Source organism: Fusarium pseudograminearum, chromosome 4 (genome assembly GCF_000303195.2).
Source record: "Fusarium pseudograminearum CS3096 chromosome 4, whole genome shotgun sequence".
Taxonomy (NCBI): Eukaryota; Fungi; Ascomycota; class Sordariomycetes; order Hypocreales; family Nectriaceae; genus Fusarium; species Fusarium pseudograminearum.
The window spans coordinates 2,902,306-2,928,007 of NC_031954.1; the positions used below are offsets into that span (position 1 = coordinate 2,902,306).

Below are 25,702 nucleotides of genomic sequence, written 5' to 3' on the forward strand. Positions count from 1 at the left end.
TAAATTCCACATGACATGTAGAGACTGGTTAGAGTAATTGAACGCCATTCACCTAACAATGCTGTCCCAAACGCCCAATGGTCGGTTGCGATATAAGACTCCGAGTCCCAAGGCTCGGTTTCGGTTAAAGGAAACAAAATACTGCGCTTGACAAGCTTCGCTCCTCGTGGTGGGCTTTGCCATCATCAGAAAAAGTGCGTGTAAATCTTTGAGTTTTCGTGAACTTCCATTTCCTGCATATCGTGTCAGCCGCCGATGTATCATCACTGCACAAAAGATAATCTTACCATCTTGAAGGTGTTGAGCTCCTCCTTGATCTGTTGCGCAAGCAGAGGAGTCAATCGATTGCACGTGGCAATTTCACCGCGGCGGTCGTACTCCTGGCTAGGCCAGGTATCATGAAAGATTATACGAGGAGAGAATGTCGCGTTGCGCTTGGCAGATGGTGTGTTGGGGGCGCTCTTGCTGTCCTGTCGGAGTCTCAAAGCAGACATGAAATAGTCTTCACCGCCAATAGCAATTGAGCCAGTTCGTCGATGACCCTGAGAATCATCGTTAGGGGTGCTAGGAGCGCTGGAATTGGGCGAGTCATTGACAGCAGGCAGGCTGGGAAGATCCAATCCGGGGGATGCGTCTGCAGGTCTAATAGAAGGGCTGGCCGAGCCGGGACCTAAAAAGGGTGTTAGTTTGAGAAATTCATCATGGAACAACGGTACATACGCTTGAGAATACCCTTCCGAACGGCGGCAAGAACTTCCGCGCGCTCTCTATCGCCACCGACAATACTCCTGCGAGAGTTGGAGTTGTCGGTTCCAGAGCTTCCAAGACGCTCAGCAATATCAATGCCCAAGCTGGTATCGATCGAGTTGCGTTCCAAATGGGGGAAGGTATCCGTCTGTCGGGGATCCGCCGACACATTAACCCGTTGCGTCTCAGCTTCAACTGTGACCCTTGATACAGCGGCTTGACTAGCCTCGGGTTTCACGGGACCATCGGCTGGGGCAACTCCAATCACCGATTTGGGTCGGAAGATTCCAACAAATGATCGACCACCCTTCTTCATACCTCGTCCCATCTTTCGAATCATGATGGAAGCTGAAGATGCCGTCGACGAGATCGAAAGATTATCGGTCGAACCGCCAAAGAATCTACCGCCATAGATGCTGTGTCCAAGACCTGCAGCCTCCTGCGCCTCCGCGATGCGGGCTTGTTCGGCATCGTAGGCCTCGTCGGTCGTAGGGTCCTTGTGGAGCTTGGACGGTTCTGTCTTGTCAGATGCTTCACCCTCCTCATCCGCTTTGCGGAAGTCAGCAGCGCTACCGAATGAGAAAGCGCGTCGCAGTCTCGAGGTCTTGCTCTTAGACTTGCGCCCTTTGTTGATGGCGGCGAGTTGTTTAGCCGCGGGTGATTCCATATTACCCGCGCCAGAGGATCGGTCTTCAGCGACCTCGCTTGCCATAGTGGCTGGCCGGGAGAGAGGTGAGGGGTTCGTTGTGCGCTTGAGGGCATCAGAAGATGAACCTCGAGGTGGGACGTTGACCTTGGCGTGATCCTGCTTAGATGTTGTTTCGCCGTTTGCCTGGGAAGAGGGGTTTCCAGTGGGGGCAGACACATTGAGGTTGGCAGACTGCATGACATCCCTGTTAGCATACCAGTTTTACCATCGATTGCTGATTGGGCAATGCTTCCAGGATCATCAACTTACCGAGGATGGGCGAGAGTGGCTGCTACGACTAGAGCTAACACTCTCAGAACTGGCGTTGCGTGAGTGTGCGGCGGCATTGGCGACAACACGTAGGCTTTGGGAGTTTCCATCGACCTTTCCCTTGTCTTGCATGGTTGGCCTTGTAACATCAGAGTTGGCGCGGACACTACGCCGGCGTGATCGGTTAGGATCTTCCATATGGGCGAACTGCATATCCTCCGCGGACATTCCAGGCATGGCATTGTAAAAACTGTTCGGACGGTTTGGGATGGCTGAGCGGGAAGGATTAGGTCCATTATAAAGCTGGTTGGCTGTGGGCATCCCAGCGTTCACCGGGACAGCAGTGCTCTGAGAGCGGCCATGTTGATTTTGTTGAGGAGCGAGCGACCGTCTATACCTGTCTGGTGCTGCTTTGCTTTGTGAAGTAGGAGAGACTGGCTGCGTAGGCCCAGCAAGGAAGGCAGAATGGGGTCGAGGGGCGGGCACAACGTTTCGTCGCTGGGGAATGGCCGAATCATCACGAGCGCCAGTTTGTCCGACACCCATGGTGTTATACTGCACATTTGTCCCTGAAGAGCTAAACTGACGCCCGCCATAGTTGGCATTTGGGTTATAGGTTCGCGAAGGCTGAGTTTGCTGAGGCTGCCACGTTTGTGCGTGGTTCAGAGTAGGTGTGCTCGTAAAGGCGTACTGCTGGACAGGAGCCGAACTACCACGATAGCCTGTAGGAGAAGGAGCAGCATATCTTGGGGTCTGGGAAGTTCCCGCATACTGGTGGCCATTCTGGCCTTGGTTGGTGGGTATCATGCCTGTCGAAGAAGCCGGTCTGGTCTGGAGCATTGTAACCGTTGCAGTTTGCTGAGGGTAGGTTTGAACCAGTGCAGCCATAGTTTGCGTCGACGTTTCGTAGGCGTTAGAGCGGCCGTCAACAACAAGCTTCCTCACGAGAGTCGCTTTTGTTAATTGTTGTCGGTCTTTGTTGAAAGTAATAGTAGACAATAACGATTCTCAATGCAATCGGTTTGCAACTTGAAAAGAAGCTAAGCAAGTAATCATTAGCATTTGTTCCCTTATTAGAAGTCGGGTGAAGTCCACAATATCATCAACAGCTTAACGTATACTGTTTAATGATAAGGTTTCCGCGGAGTAACAGAATATGGTTTGCGTAACCAACCTACTTTTTTTTTTATGTTGATATCTTGGTGACAAACGAGAAGAGAAGTAGGCGAAGATGTAGGACGCCAGCGACCCGGAACAAAAGAAACTGATCGTGCTGAGAAAGTAGCTCACTTTTACCGCGAGCAGGCTAGACTCTGCTACGAGATGGATGTTTGCTAGTAGTAGGTTGGGGGACAAGATCAAGAGTCGTCTTTGACAACTTGAATCTCGGCCTAGTTGTAACGGAACATGAGAGGATCGTCGATGGTTCGGGGTAACGAAGATAATGAGGTTGACGAGTAAGGTGGGAGTCGAAGTTTTACGAAGTTCGCTCGCGGAGAGGATTATAATCGGCAGGACTAGGCAAGATTTCCCGTGGTCGAAAGATCGTCACGGTGGTCTGGAAGGAGCAAAGGCAAAATGCGAGGCAAGTGCAAATGCCAACGTTACAAGTGTCGAGGTCTAAATGAGTCCAAACGATCACAGGAGACGAGATGCAGAAGCGTGGGAAGTCGAAAGTATTCGAAGGCTTCTGGGAGATTTCGGGGAAAGCGACGGCCGAAGAAAGGGGGCACGGCAATTTGAGTGTCAAAAGTCGAGTCGTTCAGAAGAGGGGCTGAGAAGGCCAAACAGGCGAAGGTGATGGCGATGATGAGGAGGAGGGAAGAAGAAAGGAAAGAGTAAAACGACACCAGGACACAGGAGAAACAACGAGTATGAAGTTAAGATGGTGATGGGTAGAAAAAAAGAACTGAGGTGAGGTGTTACCGTTGTTCTTACTCCTAGCCAGACCCGAGCCTAGAGGAAAGAGGATCAGGATTGGGATTGGATTGGACAGACCCTGCGAGCACCTCACCAAATGCTACATTAGCCCAGTACCTGCGCCCGTACCAGTACCTATCTCCTCAACTCGTGTAGGTCTCCACTTTCTGCACAGTTGGGTAGTCCACTGGAAGATGCAGCTAAGGTTATCGGCCCAGGGACATTTACAGCGGGCTCTGCGGGAGTGGCACCCCTTGACAGCGATTTAAATCCAACTTGACAATGCTGTAGAACATTCACTGATCACATCCATTCTTAACAGTCCAGCTTTTCGCGGGCGGGCGTCCATCCGTCCATCCATCCATCTCAAGTAGTATCTACTGTCCCAGCCGAGCGGGGCCGCGTGACGGTCGTTCGTGCTGCTGATAGCAGCCCCAGATCAGAGAGCTGATTGTTGAGAGAAAAGCACCAACTAGCATCTTCCTCGCCCAGATGGCCAACCTCCAGCTCCATCACAACAATAACAACGCGACATTCGAAAAGAACGTATCGCCTCGGTGGAGACGATTGTCCTGGAGATAAAGCAGAGTACAGTACGCACAGAACCAGACAGTGCTGTATGTATGTACATACATAAATAAGCATGCAGGGGACAAGGGGCAAGACGTCGTAAGCCAATTCTCTCTGTCTGTTCTGTTGGCATTCTCGATTTTACATTCACACTTGCCTCACCCGCACTTGAGCCAAACACGAGGTACTGCGTGGAGCCTGTCCCAGGGTTCCCCAAATCAAAATCCCACGGCCTCAGGGAGACTTGAGCAGGTCTGTTGATGCCAGAAACGCGACTCATTGGTTGATTGGCCACCGCTCTGGCTGTGGCATTGACCCATCCTGCGCTAGTTAGACAGGGAAGCATGATGAAGATGGATCCCGAGGCCTGGTCTGGTCTGGTCTGGTTTGCCCAGGTCAGGTCAGGCTAGGTACAGTGACCCGTCCAGTGCCTTTCTTTCATCTGCTGTGCTCTGTTGTGTTGTCTTTTGACACCAGCAGAGCATATTCCGGCATTAATTCAGGAACAAATTTACCGTCCGTGCTGATAATGGCTTTCATCTGTGCTTCCTTTTGCTGCATTGCTCAGCGACCGACTGGCGGGACCGGAGAGAGCTCAAACAATGGTGCTGTTCTGTGCGATGCTATCGCAGTGCTTAAGATGAAATCCCTTAATTTGACCCGTCAGTCAAATGTATGATGTACGGATACCTGGGTTGGTTGTCGTCTCAATCCGATCCAGTCAAAACGGAGTCAAAAGATTTCGGGGTCTCTGGAAGTTGCCAGGGGTCCTGTGATGATTGTCGGCCTGCACAAAATACTTGCCTGCTGTTCGTGTCCGATACATGGACTCAAAGCCTCAAGGCAAGGGATCATTCAGGGGAATCCTGGCTGACTAACAAATCTAACCAGACGTGCCAATAAGCACACCAGACATTCGTGCCGATCATCCACAGGGACGATTGATTGTCAAGGCTTTAGCTGCTTTAGGAGTTCGCGCTTGTGTGCGTCTCGTCTGGAAAAGGTCAAGGCTTTTCTTTTCTTTTCGGGGTGTTTCTTTGAGCAAGAGTCCGAACAATTGGATATGTAGTGGCTTAGGTTAAACTGGCTTGACTTGGCGACACGATGGATTGAATCTTCATTTCGATGTGACCAACAGCTTGAAGCTAGGGAAGCTAGGGAAGACGATATCAACAGAATGACTCGCCGTGAGAAATTTTGCGACCGAGGACAAATAATTATACATTTTTAAAGGTTACAAACAGGGCTGCACCGGGTCCTAGTCGAGGCCTGCTAGGTACAAAGGTGGAAACCACACAGTTGGTCTGGTTCGTATCCATGGATAGATCATAACAAGCTACGAGTATCGTTGTACTGTGCATCGACTGAACAAACTTGGTCCCAACTATCTCCTGCATCTGAAATAGACCAACTCCTTGACTTTTGACGTGCTGGCTCAGAATCGCTGGTTCTTTTCCGCGCATCCATAGCCCTGAGACCTTGTCTGATATCTCGCAAGGCAATTTGAGACAGCAGAAGCATCGCATCCATGGCTTGCAGTAGCTCGCTGCGAGGCAATGTCCGCGGTGCGTGGATCTCACACAAACAAACATCCGATAGTGATGGAAGCTGCTGTAAGTTCCTGTACTTCAACGGCTGGGTCGCCGATGCAAGACGCGAGACCCAGTGGATCCTATGCACGTTGGAAAAGGGTAAACGAGAGATCTTGATAGGAGGGGATTTAACAGACATGTTTTACACGACACCATCTTTAGTGACTCTCACCCTGAGAGACATTCCTGTGCTTTCCTTGGAAATCTGTCGGCTTCACTGCAGTCTTGAGCCCTTGCATGAATTTCTGGTTCTCCTATTCTCAAGATGATCCATTATGACAATCATTATGGGGGGTTGCGCAGGAACGTTCCATGACGAGATGACTGACACGTTGATTATCTGTCCGCCTCTTCCAAGTACCTAGCAACAGCAAGCAATCCGCGTATTTTTAGAATTGGGTCCGCTGGTTTTCTCCATCATCAGTCGCAAAACCTCCACTGAAGAACTTGTTTTACGTGGGGTTTGGCGTTATGGATGGATGCGTGGCGAACCCTAAATAACTTGAGTGTCTGAGCGCGAGGAATAATAATAGTATGTACAGAGTAGCGGTTCTAACATTAGTCGAGATTGTCGTGTTCTGCATCTACATACATACAGCCAAGCAGGTACAGCACAATACTCCGTACGGCATGCGACGGAGATTTAAAACAATGCTTTGTATCCAGATTGGAGCTATGAATATCGCAAGTTAGTAATCTACAGAAGTGAAAGACGGTCTCAATTCGGTAATAAATGCAGTACCAACCAGGAGCGCCTATTTCATGGAACCGTTATGCTCACCGACAAAAGCATCGTCACTTGCATACCAATCATTATCTGACTCAAGTGTACGGGTCTGTCTGGGGTAGGTACAGAGTAGACAATGACCGAAACAAGCTCAGCATGGGGCCTAACACGCACATTAACATTGACTTAACAATGCTCTATCTATAGATTGCTTAATTATGCTGATCCTGACTTTGAGCCATGGATAAAATCGCAATCACACCTCGACACCAGGAGAAAATCGCGGGGTTTGAGTCTAAAGAGTACAACAGAAATGAACTCGAATCTCGGCTCTGTGGTAAACCAGATTGGCGTAATTTTGAACCTCGGCTTAGTTGTCCTCGAGTCTCACAGGTCATACCCTTCGAGACCACCTGATGGAAGTCATACATAGTGATGAAGGGTCCAATATACTGACTAGTGGTTGACGCGGCTACCCATCAACTTCCAACAACATCACCGCCGTAAGCGTTGATCAACGGTCCCTTCGCCCTTCTAGACTGAAGAGGTTCCGCTTCAGCCCACGATTTCGTCAGTAGATTAGCTTGGTATCAATCTAAAACCCATTAAACTCTTGGTCTTATTGTTCGGTGTTTTTATTAGTTTTGCTCGCACAGGCTTATCTGCGAACCGCCCGGCCCTCCCAAGGACGTCAAAACGTTGTTGGACAATGTATCCGTAGATCGATCAATCTCTCATCCATGGCTTGATTATATTACAGGGAGCGTACAGAAGCGTCTCGCCTCCTGTGGCTGCTATTGATTCTGATGCCCCTATGTTCAGATAGATTGGTTACAGCGGGACCATAAATCATTTCATTTCAACATTTCATTTCCTCTCATCCCCTTGGTGGATATAACGCGGAGGCTTGACAACAATTTAGCGTTGTCTCTGGAGAATAGTACTCAATTCCCGCGGCTAATTACCGTTAAATGTCGTAGACTTACAGAGTACAGGCGTATTTAACATCATTCAATTTCGGTCTGGCTGTCCTATCTAGTCGCTGCCGACGAGATAACTACCTACCTAGTACTTGGAGACATGAGTCAATATGAAATAGGTGCGGGCAGACTGTATGTATGTAGCTCGATTCAGGTAGGTCTCATATTGTAATATCCGAACTGCACTGCCCAGAACCTTGGGGTGCCCTAAAAGAGAGCAAATCCTGGTTTCCCCAGATATTTGGACACCTTAAATTCTACCTAGCAATTAATGGGCAAGTCAACATCACATTATTGCGTGCCAAACTTATTATGCATATGCGAGTAATTTGTTCCTGCCAGATTTGTTGGTTTAGACCTGCTGTTTCCTTTTTCGTTTCCGGATTGCCTGTTTTGGAAACTAAATAGGATGGTGTATGTAAACTCGCTTGGGTGAGGTGAGGCAGGTACACTGTTAAGAAAAAAGGTACATAAGGTCAGCAGGCGCCTTGAACCTCAGTAACTTCCATGCTACAACCAAAACTGTCATATATGGAAAGAACCACGAAGCAACGGGAAGCTTGACAAGGGCCGAACCGGCTGTGCAAATCATTTCCTCCGTGCGCCTCTCCCGCATCTACAGTATTATTACACTATACTACAATCATTGCCCGCGCAATCTCTCGCAACTTCGCCGGCCGCTTCGGGAAGCTGAGCCGCTGTGTGGGAGGGGTTCGCTCCGATCTCATCAGACTCAATAATAGCGGCACAGATGGTTGAGACCCGGCGGTGAGCACTTTGAACTTGAGCAAGGGCAAGACAAGCAACTCCATTGATTGACATCGACATTGGCCATGGGTTAGCATCTATCCAACCGTAAACACTGACTAGGCTCGGACTGACTACAACTGGCAGTTGGGGTACCCCGGAGTACTGGTTGCCAGCTTTGCAGAACCAGGAAGGTCAAATGTGACGGTCTCAGACCCGCCTGCAGCAACTGCTCCAGGTATGGGACTGCATGTCCGGGATATGATCGCGATATCAAGTTCGTCAATAACAATACTGGGAAACATTTGATCCGTCAACGTGGTCGAAGGTCAGGAACCGTCGAGTCATCGTCCACCAGATCTTCATCTAGTACAGTTGCACCTGATGAGACGGGTGGCATTTATACGACAAAGTCCTCAACGTGGTCTCTAGCCATAGCCTCACCAACCCTGCTGAAGCCGGGGTTGCCAAGAGGGCCACTTTTGCTTAACATGGTGGAAGCATCATCTAGCTACTCCCAATCCACCGATGTATTTACACTCTTATCATGGTTAAATACTGATCGATTAGGTAAACGAGCACTCCTCGATGGTGCTGTCTGTTCCTTTGCCTTGCATCTCGCTGGTAAAGCAAACTCCGATGAAGCTCTAGTTGCTCAAAGCCGAACTATATACGGCCTGGCACTCAGCGAACTACAAGTAGCTCTCATACACTCTACAGAATGGAAGACACCCGAGACACTGTGCGCCGCTATACTCCTATGCTACTTTGAGGTGATCATGTCACTGCACTCTATTGATCATAAAGCTCATCCGCTTTAGTTATTTGCTGGAACCAGCAGTTCCGAAACCTGGCTCCAACATGCTAAAGGCATTGGTACTTTGATGGAGCAACGAGGGCCAGCGGCTCACGCAGAAGGATGGGATGCAGCCATGTTACTATCGTTTCGTGGTGTTCTTGTACGTCCATCAGTTTTCTTTAACTACAGAAACGGAGCGAAGGGCCATAAACTCGCATGGCCTCTTTGTCAAGTGACAAAGATATTTGCCATAAAGATTAGAGGATATTTCTCAAGAGCAGCCAATCAGCAACGCAGTGACAGCAATGCCTCAAGCATATCTCTAGTTTCGTCACCAGCAGGGTTACTCTGCATTGAGATGGCGCGATATGGCATCTCACATATCACCTACCCAATCCAAGTGGATTTGCCATCCTGGTAACTCAACCCAGGTGGATCTCTCGTCCCTTCAACAGCTTTGTCAATGTTACCCTAGCGGGGTTGCAACTAACACGATCCCTTGTCAGATAATAGGCGACTTTTTCTATCCTGGCGAGGAGGAATTGTTCCTATCACGGCCAGAATGGAATCAAGTTATGTTTGATGGTGGAAGACGTCTGATCTACAGTGCTGATACTCCGATCGGTCATATTCGCGTTGGTGATGGCTTTCTCGCGAACCTGACCCAGCTTTCACCTATTATACACTGGGGCTATCTCGTCCGCGAAGCCAACAGGGCTGGTATCTCTGTTGAGCCCAGCAAAATCTCCGCATTGGCTCAGATGGCTCTGGTAAGTCATGCCAGATTCGTGCAATGGTACGAAGATTTTGAGGCTCTTGAGTTTCCGCGACCTATCGAGACTTTGCCTACTAATCCAGCGACTTCGTTGTTTGAGACGGTTATACAACATCAGTCGGCGGCGGCGGGATCATTGCTCATGGGATATTGGGCGAGTATGCTCATTCTTGAAGAAACATTGATCGAGTGCGGGACGCCACGAGAAAATTCAGATGTATCCTCTCGGCATTTCGTGGAACGGATACTGCGGTCGATAGAATCTGTAGCACAAGGCGCCATGGGACCGTATCGAGTTGGGTTTGCTGTGCGTATTGTGTATGAGTTTGCTACTGGGGAGGAGCAGAGGTGGATTGCCCGTCTTTTGGATAAATTCTCTAAGGGTTATGCAGCTGTGGATAAGAGAACGTACCCTAAGCCAAAGGAGGATGTTATTGAATCAGTCCGTGGAGTTTCTCGTTAAGGAGACTCGATGAAGGGCATAGGAATTATTGCGGAATGAGATTTTTTTTATACATATAGCGAAGTATATATGCTCAATACATGGGGGTCTCTATTCGATTGAGCGATTGATACCTGCTCAGCTGTGCATTTGCGTATGAATGCTTGAATGTTGACTCATTCGATCTAAACAGAGATATGAGTTTAACAGTAAATTCCAACACTGCAACAGTATGTGCATTTGTGTATGACTACAGCCATGTCCAGGGATAAGGATATTTCTCAGATTTTCGTCTTATAGCTCCCATGAACCGTGAGCAATTTGATAGTTGAACATGAATTTCCAAGCCTAATACTAACTTTTATCCTTCACTCCGTAACTAAAAGTCGTAGCAGGTAAAGGTTCGAAGAAGTAACTTTATTCTCACGTATACAAAAGAGATACCTGCCCAGCAGCTATCTACTACTTCTTCTTCCTTCAGCTCAACTTAGTAAATATTTCACCGAGATACCAAGCCTCTATTCTGTGTCAGTTAACCTGCTCGGGTTGTCCTGCCACGACCCCTGTTGCTGACATCAAGTACAACTACACTCTCGCAATGCCTACTGTACGCAATAACATACAGGTGTGGCATAGGCCTTATTGCCGAAACCGCAAACAATAATAATTAGCTCTCCCACGCATGGTACTTGTTTCTGAGTAGTGTAATGTTTTGACTCTTGGTTCCAAAGTCTAGTGGTTAGAGTTTCTACTATATGCTGCATGGATCAGCTTATATAAACATATCGAAATGTTTTGACTGCATAAATCAACATCATTCAGAGATATATAGGCCGGATTCCAGACATATATTGAAGTCTAGGATAAAGTAGGGACCATATAACAGAAACTAAACAGGTCAATGTATATTTGGTCGCTACTTATACTGTTTCAGTCCTGGCCTCATTAATACGCTAGTGGAATGAGTAATCAGAAGGAGACAAGACATTAGACAAAATTAAGTTCATATTTGGGTTACATAGAGGTAAGGCTGTAGTACGAATAAGGAGTTCGTTCAAGGGAGGACGAGAATGATGTATGGACTCAAGGAACTATTGGTTGGTGGTTCATGAAATTTCTCTCTTGGCATTATGGGAAACACAAAGATGCCCTAACCCCCCCTACGTCCGTCAAAGTCGGGAGTCGTCGATGTGACAAGAGTTTGTATTTTTTATATTGCTATGGACTCTTGCCCTGCTCGTAAGGAATCTGTGAGAAGGGCTTCTGGTGACGGACCAGATACAGATACATACACTCTGAGTAAACTCGACTCCCTGGAATGGTGTTTGTTTCACCTGTAATACACAACTTTGTTTTACCAGGGGTTGATGTCCTGTCAGCTCTTGTGTAACAGATTCAAGTAAGGGCCTTTGCTAAGCTGGTACCAGCCAGATGGTAGCGCGCAGTACACGCCATACTTTGCGTATCACTTCTGGCATTACAGTCACTTTTGCAAATCTGCTAATTAAAGTTGATGTACATATATTTACAGCGAGACACTGCCGATCCTTGCATAAGAAAGAGCAGTGGTATCAGATGTATTATTAAAACAATGTACATATATGTCAGAAAGGATAAACAACTCGAGTAAACACAAGGCCAGCAATGACGAAGCAGCGCTCAACCAGGAGATCAAGAACATGCAAGTGCTCCAAGCATTAGAAAGATTCGCAGCTTCGTAAAGACCAAGTTCGTGCAGATAAAAAGCAGAAGCCGAGGCATCCACTGTTCAAACTGGAGAGATGATGAAGCTTTCGGGTCATTCGGCGTGTCTTTCTACGATTTGACCGAAGATTTCACTGGTGCTTCGATAAATTCATGTATCTCAGAGTAGGAGAATTCCGATATGATATGTTTAGTAACTCTAGAGATGTGAATAAGTACGAAGCAGCGAATAAGATTTTGAGTTTCAAGTTAGCGTAAATATACAATGCCGGAGACCTATGATTGCCAAGCAATATTCGGCACGGTGTTGCCAAGACCGGCACCCAGCCAAGAAGATAAGAGTTCTTGGCGACGCCTTGGTGAATGCTAAGATAAGCCTGTCAATTTTTTTTAGTGTTTATGGTTACGAAGCGATTGCGACAAGTCGGAGAAAATGCATCGTAGCTTCAACGTTAAATGTATTTGACAACGGTAGAGCCGTTGGTAGTCAAACGTCAACGGCATCTGCAAGGTCAGTCAGACAACAGACAAGCAACCTCCTCACTGGGACTTGCCGGTGCAAACATGCAACCGTGGCTTTTCAGCTCAAGCCCACGGCGTCATCCCGATGACAGTGACTCACTAAAAATAAAGGGTTTTGGGCTGTTGTGGCTGCACTAGATGGCCTTGCTGGGTCTGGAAGATACCGATGCAACGTTCCCCAACACTACCTATTTTTCGGTTAGAAAAAACAGGTCTCGCATAGTTATTTTGAGAGAGATTAAGTGTGACAGTTGCGTATATTTTCAGATAGTGGAAGAAGTGTGAGTTTCTTTGGTAGAGCTGAGATTAGACGCAAGCCACTTTTGATAATAGTTGAGGTTTGATGCCCAATGATGTAGATCTAGACTGAAGTGAAGTTGACGTTAAGCATCTGACGCATGTCAATCATGAACTGATCGCAACCAACTCTATTAGGCTCATTTTTGGGAAAACTACCATCAGGCAACAGAAATACTTGCATGAGGTTAAAACGCCATTGACCAACAATCGGTCTTCCTCGGTGTCTTCTGATTCATTCCCATGACAGAACCAAGCAAAACCGAGGTTGCATTGGGCAAGGCTGAGACGAGGAACGCCCAGCTTGAGTGTGACACCCCTCATTCTTTCATGGTTGATCTTATCTCAAGTCGCAGTCTGCGGATGTACGCATCAACGAATCACTTGAAGGATTGACAATCTTGCATGCAAGGGTTTGCTTCTAGCGGCCTTCTAGAAATGGGGTCGCAGTGGAGAAGTGAGGTTCCTCGTGACCTCTGCTTACTACTTGGCGATGACAGATAACAGGTGAAGCAGACCAGCAAGCCTGTCAGGGTATTGGCACGGATGGGTCTTCGGAGCTTCCGGTCTTTGTGGGACCAACCGGGGCCCGCATCGTCAGCTTTTCGGGTCCGAATTTGCCGTGCCGTACGGTATGCATCACTGGAATGCGGTTGACGGCGAGAGAAAGTGGAGTGGGAAGGGAAAAGAGATGAGATAAGGGTGCTGGCCTTATCTTGAGTATGGTCATGTCTAATTACTGTACCCTGTATATACCATATCCGTACTGGTAATCAATGTCTGACTTTGTTGTTGATAATCTGTCTCTCAGAACAGGTTGTCTTGATTACCTGTACTGTGCTGTACTGTACCATCCGTGAAGATCAAAACACTGGCTGCCAGTCAACTTGTGAGTGGTTGGCTCGAAGTCGATCACATAGCTTCTAGATATCTTCCATATTGAAAAAGGGACAGCCACCATGTCGCATCGTCTCCTTAGTCGGGACCCGCGCGTAAGCTCGTCGGATCTGCACTTCGTCATACCAAGAACGGGCCAAGGCTTCCGGCTGACATCGCGCATGGTTTAGCGTCCTTTCATAGGGCTTTGCTACGTAGCAACAAGGATTGGCGTTTCCTTGGGGGGCCCAGGCCTGGCCTTGGCTTGGGGTACTTTAGCGGGGATCAGGATGAATGAGAATGCGAATGGGACCAGTCCAGCAAGTGTCAGGGTCCCTTTACTTCAGCTCTGATCACAAAGGAACTTTTATTTAAGGGAGCTCCTTCCCCCCTTGATATTCATTCTTTTCCTCATCATCATCAGTCAAACAAACATTCAGAATACCCCTTCATTCTTCACCGTCATAACACAAACAGACAGACATTCCTTGACATCTTTTAGATTGCACCAGGAGTGCCTTGACTAGACCTGACCTATTACACAAACGATACCCCAAACAACAACAAAGACTCTTCTTTTAATCAACTCTACCAAACTTCAACCTTCAAAATGGTTTTCGGATCTCGCAACAACAGAGCCTCTGAGGAGGAGCAGCGTGGTCGCAGCCGTGAGCCTGTCCCACTTATGGAGAGCAAGGTAAGTTCCATCAGCTATGCTCCCAAAACTCAAAATCTGGTCTGGACCGTTCAACTAACATAAACCTTCCCAGCAACGTACCAACTCGTACGCAAGCGAACTCTCTACCTCCACCACAAAGTCGTCAGCTTCTTCCACAGCCAAGGCAACCCGCTCTTGGTTCAAGCCCGCACCACAACCAGCCAACGTCAACGTCCACACCTACTGTGGAAGGCACTCGAGCCAGTTCCTATTCGGTGGCCCATCCCTGGCAGACCTCGCTCGAGCCATGTTGGGCAAGGATTGATTTCCAGCATGAGCACAACGAGCATAAACGATAAACAATGTCTGTAACAGCATCACTATATTATCAGCAGACCGCTTAATCACCCGCATCCACCCAAACGACCCTTTACTTTTATTATTATTGTATCACCTTCATTCACTCAGGAATTCAACGTCACTGGCTGGTACGGGACGGGCACTCTCATTGGCAAGCATGGCGTCTTTTGTGTGGTAAAGGAAAAAATACATTTCCAACCATTCATTCGAAAGAGACCGGTTCTACGCAATAGATACCCTTTTGGAGGGTGGGACGAGAAACAAGTGGGAAGACTGTACCACGAGAGATGACTTTTTAACATTCTGTGTAACAATATTCGTAACGAGACCCATGATCCCGAACTGGTACATACATTATGTATTATACATAGAACACCGTTTTTATTACTTGATTTCTAAATTTGGCCCAAGTGATTCTGTTTATGGACGCCTGATCTAGCTCCTGATCTTGCTCCTGCTTTTAAATGATGCCTCGATTTCGAAACGATGCTCGCATTACGCGTCTGTCTTGGCGATGTCACAGCTGCCAAGGCTTGTGATAATCATGCCAATGCTTGGGGTAAAGTGGGTTTGCCGTGTCATCCGTACAACAAAGGATGAAAAATGGTAAAATAGGGTCCGGGAATAGAGGCATGAAGATCGGTGTAGTTATTTTGGGTAGGCTTGCTGGTAGGCTCGAGGCATAGGGTAAGTTATACGCGGCCAACCGCTGATTCGTTTGCGGCGTAGAAACGAACCATGTCAGCTGTTGGGTTTGTTGATCTCGTAATCTTCTCTTTCGTAGTAAAGGGAGAAACGGCTAACAAGGAGGGATCAGCATGATTGTACTCGTATTCTTGTCTGGGTGTCTCTGAAGGACATTCTACTTCTTCCTCCGTTTGGAATACAGTCTTCATGTCTTCTAAATTTGGCTATGACCATTACAATTGACCTGCGTAGAAAATATTACACCAAAAAAGTCTTTCGCCAGATACGATACCTCGTAATCTTCATGTAAGTGAGATGTTGAGCCATGAATGTACAGAATTTACGCAGCCACCAATGACAGATAGTAAATGGACGGATGCCTACTGAGACGATGGGAGGCTATAGGTAGATATTATTTCCCTTATTTCCAGTACGTATGCCTTATTAACAAGGCAACAAACAGTCATCCATCACTGCATGTTCCCGTTGATTTGCCGGCTGTGGAGCAACACGCTGTCGGTTGTCAACCATCAGCCCTATGGAGCTTGAAGTTGACATTGAGCTTTGGCTCCGAAGAGAATCCTTGATAGAGCTCGTGTAAGTCGAATTCCTTGAATGGGATACGTGAAAATGGGATCAACAATTGAATGCGCAGCGAGGCTCGAGAGACGTCGAGACGTGGAAAAAACGAATCAGGAGACAAAAGTCGATCCAATCGACGAAAAAAAGACTCGGAAATCCATATCAAAAGTCATGTCAAGTATTCACTGTTTTAATCAGTATTCATGTCCAAACTGAAACGGCTTCACATCTCGATTAATCTCATGGTGTTTTCATGCAGCTGGCCAATCACAACTCAGGGCAAACATGACCCACTTCTGTTTTGGTTGGGTTTGGCGCGACCTCAAGACTTCAAACAGTGAACAAACGCGCAACTACCGACTTCATCAAACATCATTCTCTTGTTTTTTTGCCCGCGTTTATGTCCATTTCATCACCGGTGTCTGCCAAACGCACTATTCAGTAGTGCACTGTTTGGTTGTTTAAGTTAATATTCCTTCCCACGCTTTTGCGCCGATCCTGAGCGCGCTGTAAGCCAGAGCTTTGGGTGCCTTGTCTTCACGCCGTCCATGCACGCCTCAACCTAATATCGTGCACAACACGTTCATATAAAAGGTAAGTTTGTACTAAAAATTGACCGATCAAGGCGTTATCAATCTATTAATCCCATCGCAATATTTGCGCCCATGGCCTCTGATTCTCCATCGCGCGAAGCATCCCTTACTGACATCCCTTTTCTTCCCAGAACCACAAAAGCTCGATTGCATCCGTCGCCCATCTCAAAACCACCACGATCTGCGCCGAACCCATTAGAAAACCATGGTCAGCAAGCGGAAGAGAGTCCTCGAGGACTTTGACCCTAATAAATCAGACCCCGAAGACGAAAACTTCGACCCCACAGAGGCTGGACCGCCGCGAAAGACCAACAAGAAGAGCAGTCGTTCTCGTAGTGGAAGACCTGGTCGCCGACGCAGGAATGGTTACGGTGGATCGGATATTGACGACGACGACGACGACGAAGTCTCCGATAGTAACGAGGAAGACTTCTTCGAAGATGACGACGAAGAAGAGGACGACGAGGAAGCACCCGTGAACGCAGCTGGTCGCCGTGCCAGGAAGGCTGCTACTCAACACAACACCTACTTCGAAAGCAGCCCCGAGCGCGAGGCAGAAGAATCAGCCAGTGATGACTCGGACAATGCCGGTAACGACGATGTCAAGCCTGAGGAGGATCAAGACAATAAGGAGGATGACGCCGAGGGCGAGCCTGTCGAGGAGCCTGTCGAGGAGGAGCCTGTCATACCAACCAAAACCAGAGTTGTCAAACTGAAAATCAGCAACAAGTTACCTGCGTCCCGCAGGGCGACCCGGGCTCGCACAGAAGAAGTTGAGGAATTCTATGAGCTTTCCAATTCCGGAAAACACGCTGTCCCGTCGCGAGACTCAAGGAGTAGAAGTCCCGAGACATTCGCGCGAAACACAAGAACCACTCGTGGTCTCAAGAGCCTTAAGACCGCCCCTGAGACAATCCAAGAGGCTACACAGGAGAGCAGCTTCAGGGAAGTCAGAGAAGCCGACCAGCCGGACGAACTGACACAAGACCCCGAAGAAATTACAAAACAAGAGGTCGTTGATCAAGACATGCAAGACGCTGCTGATCAAGATGCGCCCGGAGAAGACGCTCCTGTGCAGACGGTAGAAGAGGATGAGGATGACGACGATGTGCCTATTACGCGTAGGACTCGTGGAAGTCGCGCCAATGCTTCCGCCCAACCACAAGAAGCCGAATCCGATGCCGGACCCAGGAAGTCCCGTCGCCTGACCCGGAAATCTAGCAAGAAGTCTCAAGAAGTTAGTAGTGATTTTGAACCTGGCGACGAATCCGATGATGCAGAGGCTTCTGACGCAGAGAAGCCCCGTCGTCAAGACCCAGACGACGTTGACAGTCCGGTTCCTCGAGGTCGACGCTCTCGACCTGCCAGATCTCGCCGTGGTGGAGATTCTGGAGATGAAGAACCTGATTTTGATTTGGATGAACTGAACGAAGAAGCTCGAGAACTTAGGCAGGACTCGCGCTCTCGTCGTCGTCGTCCAAGGAAGGAATCACCCATCGTCTATCAAGAAAACACTCGACGAGCAAGGACACGCGTCAACTACTACATGCCGCCTCTAACCTCGGCTAATATTGAGGAAGAAGAGGCTGAGGCGCCCACGGCACAACCGCGTGCTAGACGCGGACGCGGAGGTGCCAGTCAAGGCTGGGAACGCAGCCTCAACACCACCTTTGGTCCCTTCGGCGGAGGCGGCGGTGCTGGTGCCCTTCTTAATGGGCCCTGGGGCACTGGTGCAGCTGGCGGTGTTGATTCGGACAGTAGCGACGATGAAATGGTGCACCGTTCTAGCGTCGTTGGAAATATTGGTATGACTCCGACGTCTGCAGCCGCCCCTGGTGGTTTGCTTCCCGGTGCTCCTGGTATGAACCTCGATGGAGCTGGTGCGGCACCCAACGTCGGCAAAATTAAGGATCGCAAGGCTCTTGCAGACGCTGACCCACTGGGCGTTGACCTGAATGTCGACTTCAGCAAGGTTGGTGGTCTTCAGGGACATATCGACCAGCTGAAGGAAATGGTACAGCTGCCCTTACTCTACCCCGAGCTCTTCACCCGATTCCATGTTACTCCACCGCGCGGTGTCCTGTTCCATGGTCCACCCGGAACAGGTAAAACGTTGCTTGCTCGTGCTTTGGCCAATTCGGTTGGCTCTGGCGGTCGAAAAATTTCATTCTACATGAGAAAAGGTGCCGATGCTCTGAGCAAGTGGGTTGGCGAAGCTGAGAAACAGCTTCGTTTGCTGTTTGAAGAGGCAAGGAGAACTCAGCCAAGTATCATCTTCTTTGACGAGATTGATGGTCTTGCCCCGGTTCGATCCAGTAAGCAGGAGCAGATTCATGCCTCCATCGTTTCGACGCTCTTGGCTTTGATGGATGGTATGGATGGTCGTGGCCAAGTCATTGTCATTGGTGCCACCAATCGCCCTGACAACATTGACCCTGCTCTTCGTCGACCCGGCCGATTTGATCGCGAGTTCTACTTCCCTCTGCCTGATATCGAGGGCCGAAAGTCTATCCTTAACATCCACACTGCAGACTGGGGACTCTCAAACCAGTTCAAGGACTCCTTGGCCGAGAACACAAAGGGCTACGGTGGTGCTGATCTCCGAGCTCTCTGCACCGAGGCTGCCCTCAACGCCATTCAACGAACGTATCCTCAGATCTACGCCTCCAAGGAGAAACTTGTCGTTGATCCCGAGAAGATTGGTGTCCACGCAACTGACTTTATGTTGTCTATCAAGAAGCTCATTCCCTCGTCAGAACGATCAGCAACATCTGGCGCTAAGCCCCTACCCAAGTCAATAGAACCCCTTCTACGTGATCAACTGTCAGCTGCCAAGTTGGCTCTCGATGGCCTCTTGCCTCGCAAGAAGAAGTTGACCGCTCTCGAAGAAGCCATGTACGAGCAATTCGACGATGATGATCATGGTTTTGGTAGAGAAGCTATGCAACAAGAGTTTGAGCGATCCAGGGTGTTCCGCCCTAGATTTATCATATACGGCCAGAGCGGAATGGGCCAGAGCTACCTCTCATCTGCTATTCTTCACTATTTCGAGGGAGTTCATGTCCAGAACTTTGACCTCCCCAGCATTTTGACAGACGGAAGGGTAAGTTTAATACCTTCGTTAAAAGCTACCGCATACTAATAAATACTAGGCTATGGAACAAGTTATTGTCGGTCTGTTCACAGAAGTTAGACGGCACAAGCCTAGTGTGATCTACATTCCCAACATCGAGGCCTGGTATGCCGCGCTGCACAACACTCTCGCTCTCACAACTTTTAAGACTATGCTGCGATCCATTGCTCCTACCGACCCAGTACTTCTTTTGGCTACGGCAGAGGGTGACAGAGATGACCTTCCCAACGAACTCATCCGTGACTTCTTCGGGTTCTCCATGAAGAATCAAATGAGGATCAACAATCCTAGCAAGGTAAGTTTGCTTGCTTCATGATTGATGCTATGTGCTCCGCTAACTCATGTAGGAATGCCGCATGGAATACTTTAGCACCACACTTCAATATGCCAAGAAAAAGCCGCGCGAGTTTCCTGATCCTGAGAACCGCAAGAAGAGGGTTCTTGAGGAGCTTCCTGTTGCCCCTCCTATTGAGCCTGCTCCCCCTACTAAGGCGGATATGAAGGCTGCGCAGAAGCGGGACCACCAACTACTCAACGCGCTCAAAATCCAGCTTCAGCCCATTATGGACCAAATCAACAGGAAATACAAGAAGTTCAGACAGCCTGTCATTCCTCCTGCCCAGATCGAATACCTCTTCGTCGAGTCGGAGCCTAACTTCGTACGACCGGATATCGAAGCTGGTCAGCTCCGACCATATGAGATCGTCAAGGACAAGTATAACAATGATGTCCTTCGAGACACCGTGAGTGGCAAGTGTTATTATAATCTCGAGACTACTACTATCGAGGAGCGCTTGTCGAACGGTTTCTACGCCCGACCGAAGGACTTCCTATTTGACATCAAGGCTCTTGCCAGAGATGCCAAAAACATTGGGGATAAGGAGCGGACTCTCAAGGCCAATGAACTTCTCAGCAACGTCGAAGTTGATGTCGCTAGTATCGAGAACCAAGCTTCTCAAGTTGATTGGGAAGGGTTATATCAACGTCAACTCCAACGAGCCAAGGACGCCACCGAGAAGGAGCGAAAGCGAAAAGCGATGCAATCGCTTGTGGACCGTGTCCAGTCTGATCTGGGTGGCAATGATAGTGATTCTCAGGGGCCTGTTACCCTCGGAGTAGTGGTTCCAGGATCGAGAACGACTGCAAGGTTCCAAGTCAGGAGCCCACTCTCGAATGATCATGGTACTTCAGGCCAAGACTTGCAGCTTCTGACCAACGGCATCAATAACACGATCGGAGAAGACACCCAAATGAGCGGCATTGACAACGATACCCAGGCACTTTCTGAGATGGGACCGCCGCCAAAGTCTCACGAGCAACTCAGTGTAGCGCATACGGGAATGACACAAATCTCGCAAAAGTCTGCGGTGACACCATTGCCACCAGGAGTTTCACCTTCAGCTGTCATCAATGAGGCATCAACGACGAAAACATCGGACCCTTCAACCCATCGCTCATCAGACTTTAGTCAGATGACCAATGGAGGCCACCGCGAGAGCCGAGGCGTTGATGATGACAGCCAGGCTGATATTCCTGACACACTGATTGAAGGTGGCCACAACGCTTCCGGAGATGACTCGTGGCTGCACTCCCAGGCTCAGGCTGCCGCTGCAGGTGGCGCCCACATGCAGGTCTCGAGCATTTCCGACAGTCCCTCTTCGGGGCGAACATCATTGGGCTTCAAGGCCCAAAGTGCGGGCGGCATGGCTAGCATACTGAACGACCATATTTCTGACGAGCAGTCTGCACGTAACTCTGGCTCGTCGACTTCGGCTTCCCAGCCTCTGACATTAGGGGAAGTGGAAGGGATGTTGAACAACGTGACGGAGGCGACTAGTGGTTGCACCATCGAGCAGCTCGAACAGATCAACCGTGAGCTCATGGACGAAATCTGGCGCACAAGAAGTGAGTGGAATCGCAGCAGAGTTATGGATCAAGTCATGGCCGTGTTCAACAGGACGATGGAGGAGATTGAGGCGTTTCAAGGCATTGAACCGCCTAGCCAAGCTCGCGACTACTAGCTACCTAGACTAGTGCTGGGTTGAGTGGGGAGTTCGCAAGTGATAAGTGCGGTTTTATAAAAATGTTAAGGAAGGAACGGAAAGGAGGTTTCAAAGAGTTGGGTGTACGTTTGTAATCATGTCTAGGAGTTATTGGGAACGCGACTCTGCCAAGGAGGTATTAGACGTGTCTGTTTTTAGAGGATATCATTCATGCGTGGCTGCCGAGGTCGATATCGCTACATTATTAGCTACCTGTACAATGGTCTTATTTTCCTACATATATCTAACCATAGCGATTGCTATCAACTTTACAACTTGGGTTTGGCTTTTGTGCTGTCGTACCTTTTGCCCTCGTCTGCTTGCTCTGCTACTGTCAATTCCGGAAGAGACGCGGGCATGATCCTTCGTGGTGCAGTGCCTGGCACGACGTTGTATTTTGAGAAGTCTGTTACACCTGCATGTTCACGCAGGAAGTCTTCGTCTAGTAGCAGTTCGCCGTTGACCACAGGAGGCGAAGCTTGGAGGATAGCGAGAATGGCGTCGGAGAAGATGGTTGCTTTTCGTAGGTCGTTGGCTTCTTCTGGGTTCTTGCGTGTGAATTGCTCTGTAGCAGCAGATTCAATAGCCTAGTTTGGTGTTAGTTATCTTAGTATTCAAAGGAGATTGCGAGACGTACCACAGATGGCCATATAGAAGTGATGGCCATGTCATTCTTCCCTTCGCGCTCAAAGTCCATGGCGAGACCCTTTGTAAGCACACTCATGCCAACCTTGCCCATCGCATAAGCTGTTTTACCACGGAAGAAACGACTATAGATGGGTGGGCTGACGACTACGATGCGGCCTGTGGAGGGAAGATGAGGCAGAGCAGCTTGGATGGTTGCGTATAGCCCTTCGGGATTAACGCGCTGCATGAGTTGGAATCGTTTAAGGGGTGTTGATGAGACGGGAGCCCAGAATATGGCACCTGAGTTGTAAATGAGGACATCTAGACGGCCATAGGTCTAATGGTGCTATATTAGTATTGATTCGTAGAGGGATGAATTAACTTACAGAGATGGTTTGTGCTATCAGGGAGTCGACACTCTCGGGGTAGCGAACGTCTACTTGAATAGCAGTAGCGTCACCTCCTGCTAAACTGATTTCATGGGCGACGGTTGTGATTGTCGAGGCTGATGAATTAGGATTTGGTGGGAAAGGCGAGGGGAGATCTGAAGTGTCACTGATAGTTTTTGCAGCGACGACGACTTGAATCGCCGTGTTAGTGTGTATAACATTGATGGGGATATTATCTAGTTGTACGAACCGGCGTAGCCATTAGAGGCGAGGTCAACGGCAACTTGACGACCGATACCCCTAGATGCACCAACAATAAGAGCAACAGGCTTTTTAGATACCATGATGATTGATTATTTCATGTAGATTTGGTATCTTTTTGGATCGTTAATTTGATCCTTTGGATTATAAATGCAACTCCAAGGGTCGAGTTGGAGAATCCGGGGGTGGATTAGATAGCCTCGGCAACCCCACACCCACTAAATGCTAGTGGGTGCAGTACAATAACACGGGGGACCGAGATCCGAATTAATCTTGTTGACCTGTACTTACAAATATTCGCATATCATTTTGTGTTTATCTCGTCTTGAGACAAGTAAATATACACTTTCAAGATGGGTGGGCGTATCGATTGCTATCTGGACATTGGTGAGTCGCTGTATTCTTACTGTCTTGGACAAGACTAATAACAATCACTAGTGTCCTTCTACAGCTATACTGGCTTCATCGAGCTACGACGGAGCATGAGCGAACTGGCTGCTCATAATGTCCAAGTCAAGTACGTTCAGAATCACTCAAGATGTGCTGTTTAATACTGAACTATCACCAGTTTCATCCCCGTCTTCTTGGGCGGCATCATGAGCGAATCAGGTATATTCTATCCAAGCAATAAACAGAGAAACAATCTCACCATCTACCAGGAAACAAACCCCCTTGGGTCCTCCCTGCAAAGTCGAGATATCTGACCAAAGATTCTCGTCGCTCTGCAGAACGCCTTGCGGCTTCTTATCAAGGCTCACCACCTGACCTCCTCGCCATCGCAAAGACCATCTCGCCTCTCCGTGCTCTGCACTACATCAAGGAAAACTATCCAGAGGCCACTTTTCTCGCAGCTGTGCGGTTTCTTTTCCACAAGATCTGGCTACCTCCTCATGTCAACCTCGCCGAGGACGCGAATCTTATTGCAGCACTCAAGGAAGCGACCGATGAGCTCGACGGGGGCAGTGACAGCAAGTTGTTCTCCGATGAGGATATTGAAAAGATCATGAAGGGCCGTGAGAGTATGAAAGAGAGAGTGAAGGAGGTGACTGGCTTTGCGCTCAAGAAAGGTGCTTTCGGAGCGCCTTGGTTGATTGTGACGAATGCAGATGGCAAGTCGGAGGCTTTTTTTGGAAGTGACAGGTGAGATAACCCCCCAGCAGTTGATCGGAGCTTTCTTAACGGACAGTATAGGTTCAACCATATTTATAGGTTCTTGGGAGTTCCTTTCCAGGACGTCCAGATCTTGCCTCCTTCAAAGTTGTAATCAAAGGTTGGCCTGGACCAGTCTAACATGAGACATACAGCCTGAACATTTTTGGGGAGTATTTAAGAAATGAAATTAGCATTTCAGAAATGTACTAGATATGTTACCAGATAGCCTATATATTGTATTTGAATTTTTGTAGATGTTGTGTCTCATGTGCCAGTAATCATACAGCCCGACCCGTTCTATTGTTTTTCTGTTGTTCAAGTGACATATAAGTACAGTTGATAATACAAATCATCCCGCTCATAATTTAGTTCGTTGACACCTTGGCTGGTCCTGCTGGTCCATCCTCAGCCTCCCTTACAGGCGTTGAAGCAGGAATACTGTCCTCCTGCTGTCCACCCAGCTGCTGCTCCAATCTCGTCCAGAACACATCGACCGGCTTCGCCATGATGGTTGGTAATTGCGCAGGAAGGTTGTTATCAGAGACAGCCTCAAACTGCAGCAGTGTCGATCGCATCCATCCCACAATAGCAAGCAGAGCTCTAGGATCAGCGTCGGGTGAACCCTTGAACAAGTTTCGCCAGATAGCGCTCGCCAACATCGCATCGCCCTTGATAAGACCCTCGTCGTACGCTAGGAGAAGACCGCGCCACTGGACAAAAATATCTTTAAGGTATCGCTGTCGCAGGGCACTTGATGTGATGTGGTGGTCGATGTGCATCTTCTTCTCGCACTCGAAGAAGAAGTGGTCTGTGAGCTGGTGCTGCCAGTTGTGGAAGCCCTCGCGGTCGAAGCAGCGTATTCGGGCGTTGATAAGGTAGAGGTGAAGCATAGTGACATGGGACCAGGTGCTGAAGGTGGGAGGAAGCTTGAAGGCTGTTGCAAGTACAGGGTTAGCATGTTGAATAATGTTTTTTTGGTCGAAAAATGTTGCGAGATTAAAACGTACTGTGATGCCACGGACTCTCAGGGTTTAGAGAATGTCCAATCTCCTCGCCATCCTCTGCAAGCTTCACATGGTCCTCCTTGCGCTCCTTCTCGGTAATATGGTAATCAGCTGCCTTGGAGGAAGCCTTGAACAACTGCTCCGTAGCACCCAGAACACGATAGGGCTCGGCCATAGACTTTCCAATGCCCTGAAGAAGACTCCTTGAGCTCGAATTGGTGAAATTCCGTCGAGAAATCATGGTTGCAGCGGGCGGCAAAAAGTTTCTTGTCGTGGGTGCAGAGGCTCGTGATGCGCCGGCTCGCATTGCGGCCCGGAGGACGGACCGAGCCTGGGTTCTACAGGATTCGCAGGCCATTTTTTGGATTTGTTTATTCGGGGGATTCGTTTAGGAAGGAAAATTGGCTTGAGAGGAGCCTGTGAAATGGCACAAATGGAAGCTGTTGCAAGTCTTCACGTCATGTACCAGGTCATGACGAACTGATCTTTTTGATACTATAGAAATTGTTTGACTTCTGATAGGCCAACGGGTATATGTCGGCAGTGGAGAAGACCCTT

General features: G+C 48.6%; 7 protein-coding genes across 7 annotated transcripts, besides 2 other annotated features; 4 read left to right on the forward strand and 3 right to left on the reverse strand.

The window, feature by feature from the left end:
- Positions 1 to 185: 185 nt before the first annotated feature.
- Positions 186 to 2,593, reverse strand: FPSE_03161 (uncharacterized protein; the record flags this gene model as incomplete). The annotated part of the gene is made up of 4 exons (XM_009256280.1): positions 186 to 233; positions 288 to 670; positions 721 to 1,627; positions 1,706 to 2,593. The coding sequence occupies 4 exons, from the start codon at positions 2,591 to 2,593 to the stop codon at positions 186 to 188; spliced, it is 2,226 nt and encodes a 741-aa protein (XP_009254555.1).
- A 1,966-nt stretch (positions 2,594 to 4,559) lies between these two features.
- Positions 4,560 to 4,585: a microsatellite.
- Positions 4,586 to 8,732: 4,147 nt separating this feature from the next.
- Positions 8,733 to 10,278, forward strand: FPSE_03160 (uncharacterized protein; the record flags this gene model as incomplete). Its single annotated transcript, XM_009256279.1, has 3 exons — positions 8,733 to 9,014; positions 9,063 to 9,200; positions 9,547 to 10,278. 3 exons carry the CDS (start codon positions 8,733 to 8,735, stop codon positions 10,276 to 10,278), a joined length of 1,152 nt encoding a protein of 383 aa, XP_009254554.1.
- Positions 10,279 to 14,266: 3,988 nt separating this feature from the next.
- FPSE_03159 (uncharacterized protein) lies at positions 14,267 to 14,639 on the forward strand (the record flags this gene model as incomplete). The annotated part of the gene is made up of 2 exons (XM_009256278.1): positions 14,267 to 14,353; positions 14,427 to 14,639. The coding sequence occupies 2 exons, from the start codon at positions 14,267 to 14,269 to the stop codon at positions 14,637 to 14,639; spliced, it is 300 nt and encodes a 99-aa protein (XP_009254553.1).
- Positions 14,640 to 16,741: 2,102 nt separating this feature from the next.
- On the forward strand, positions 16,742 to 21,690 carry FPSE_03158 (uncharacterized protein; the record flags this gene model as incomplete). Its single annotated transcript, XM_009256277.1, has 3 exons — positions 16,742 to 19,639; positions 19,689 to 19,964; positions 20,017 to 21,690. The coding sequence occupies 3 exons, from the start codon at positions 16,742 to 16,744 to the stop codon at positions 21,688 to 21,690; spliced, it is 4,848 nt and encodes a 1,615-aa protein (XP_009254552.1).
- Positions 16,922 to 16,941: a microsatellite.
- A 290-nt stretch (positions 21,691 to 21,980) lies between the features above and the next one.
- On the reverse strand, positions 21,981 to 23,071 carry FPSE_03157 (uncharacterized protein; the record flags this gene model as incomplete). The annotated part of the gene is made up of 4 exons (XM_009256276.1): positions 21,981 to 22,298; positions 22,349 to 22,675; positions 22,725 to 22,918; positions 22,978 to 23,071. 4 exons carry the CDS (start codon positions 23,069 to 23,071, stop codon positions 21,981 to 21,983), a joined length of 933 nt encoding a protein of 310 aa, XP_009254551.1.
- Positions 23,072 to 23,341: 270 nt separating this feature from the next.
- FPSE_03156 (uncharacterized protein) lies at positions 23,342 to 24,252 on the forward strand (the record flags this gene model as incomplete). Its single annotated transcript, XM_009256275.1, has 5 exons — positions 23,342 to 23,375; positions 23,427 to 23,505; positions 23,557 to 23,597; positions 23,648 to 24,128; positions 24,180 to 24,252. 5 exons carry the CDS (start codon positions 23,342 to 23,344, stop codon positions 24,250 to 24,252), a joined length of 708 nt encoding a protein of 235 aa, XP_009254550.1.
- Positions 24,253 to 24,505: 253 nt separating this feature from the next.
- Positions 24,506 to 25,502, reverse strand: FPSE_03155 (uncharacterized protein; the record flags this gene model as incomplete). The annotated part of the gene is made up of 2 exons (XM_009256274.1): positions 24,506 to 25,074; positions 25,148 to 25,502. 2 exons carry the CDS (start codon positions 25,500 to 25,502, stop codon positions 24,506 to 24,508), a joined length of 924 nt encoding a protein of 307 aa, XP_009254549.1.
- Positions 25,503 to 25,702: the final 200 nt, after the last annotated feature.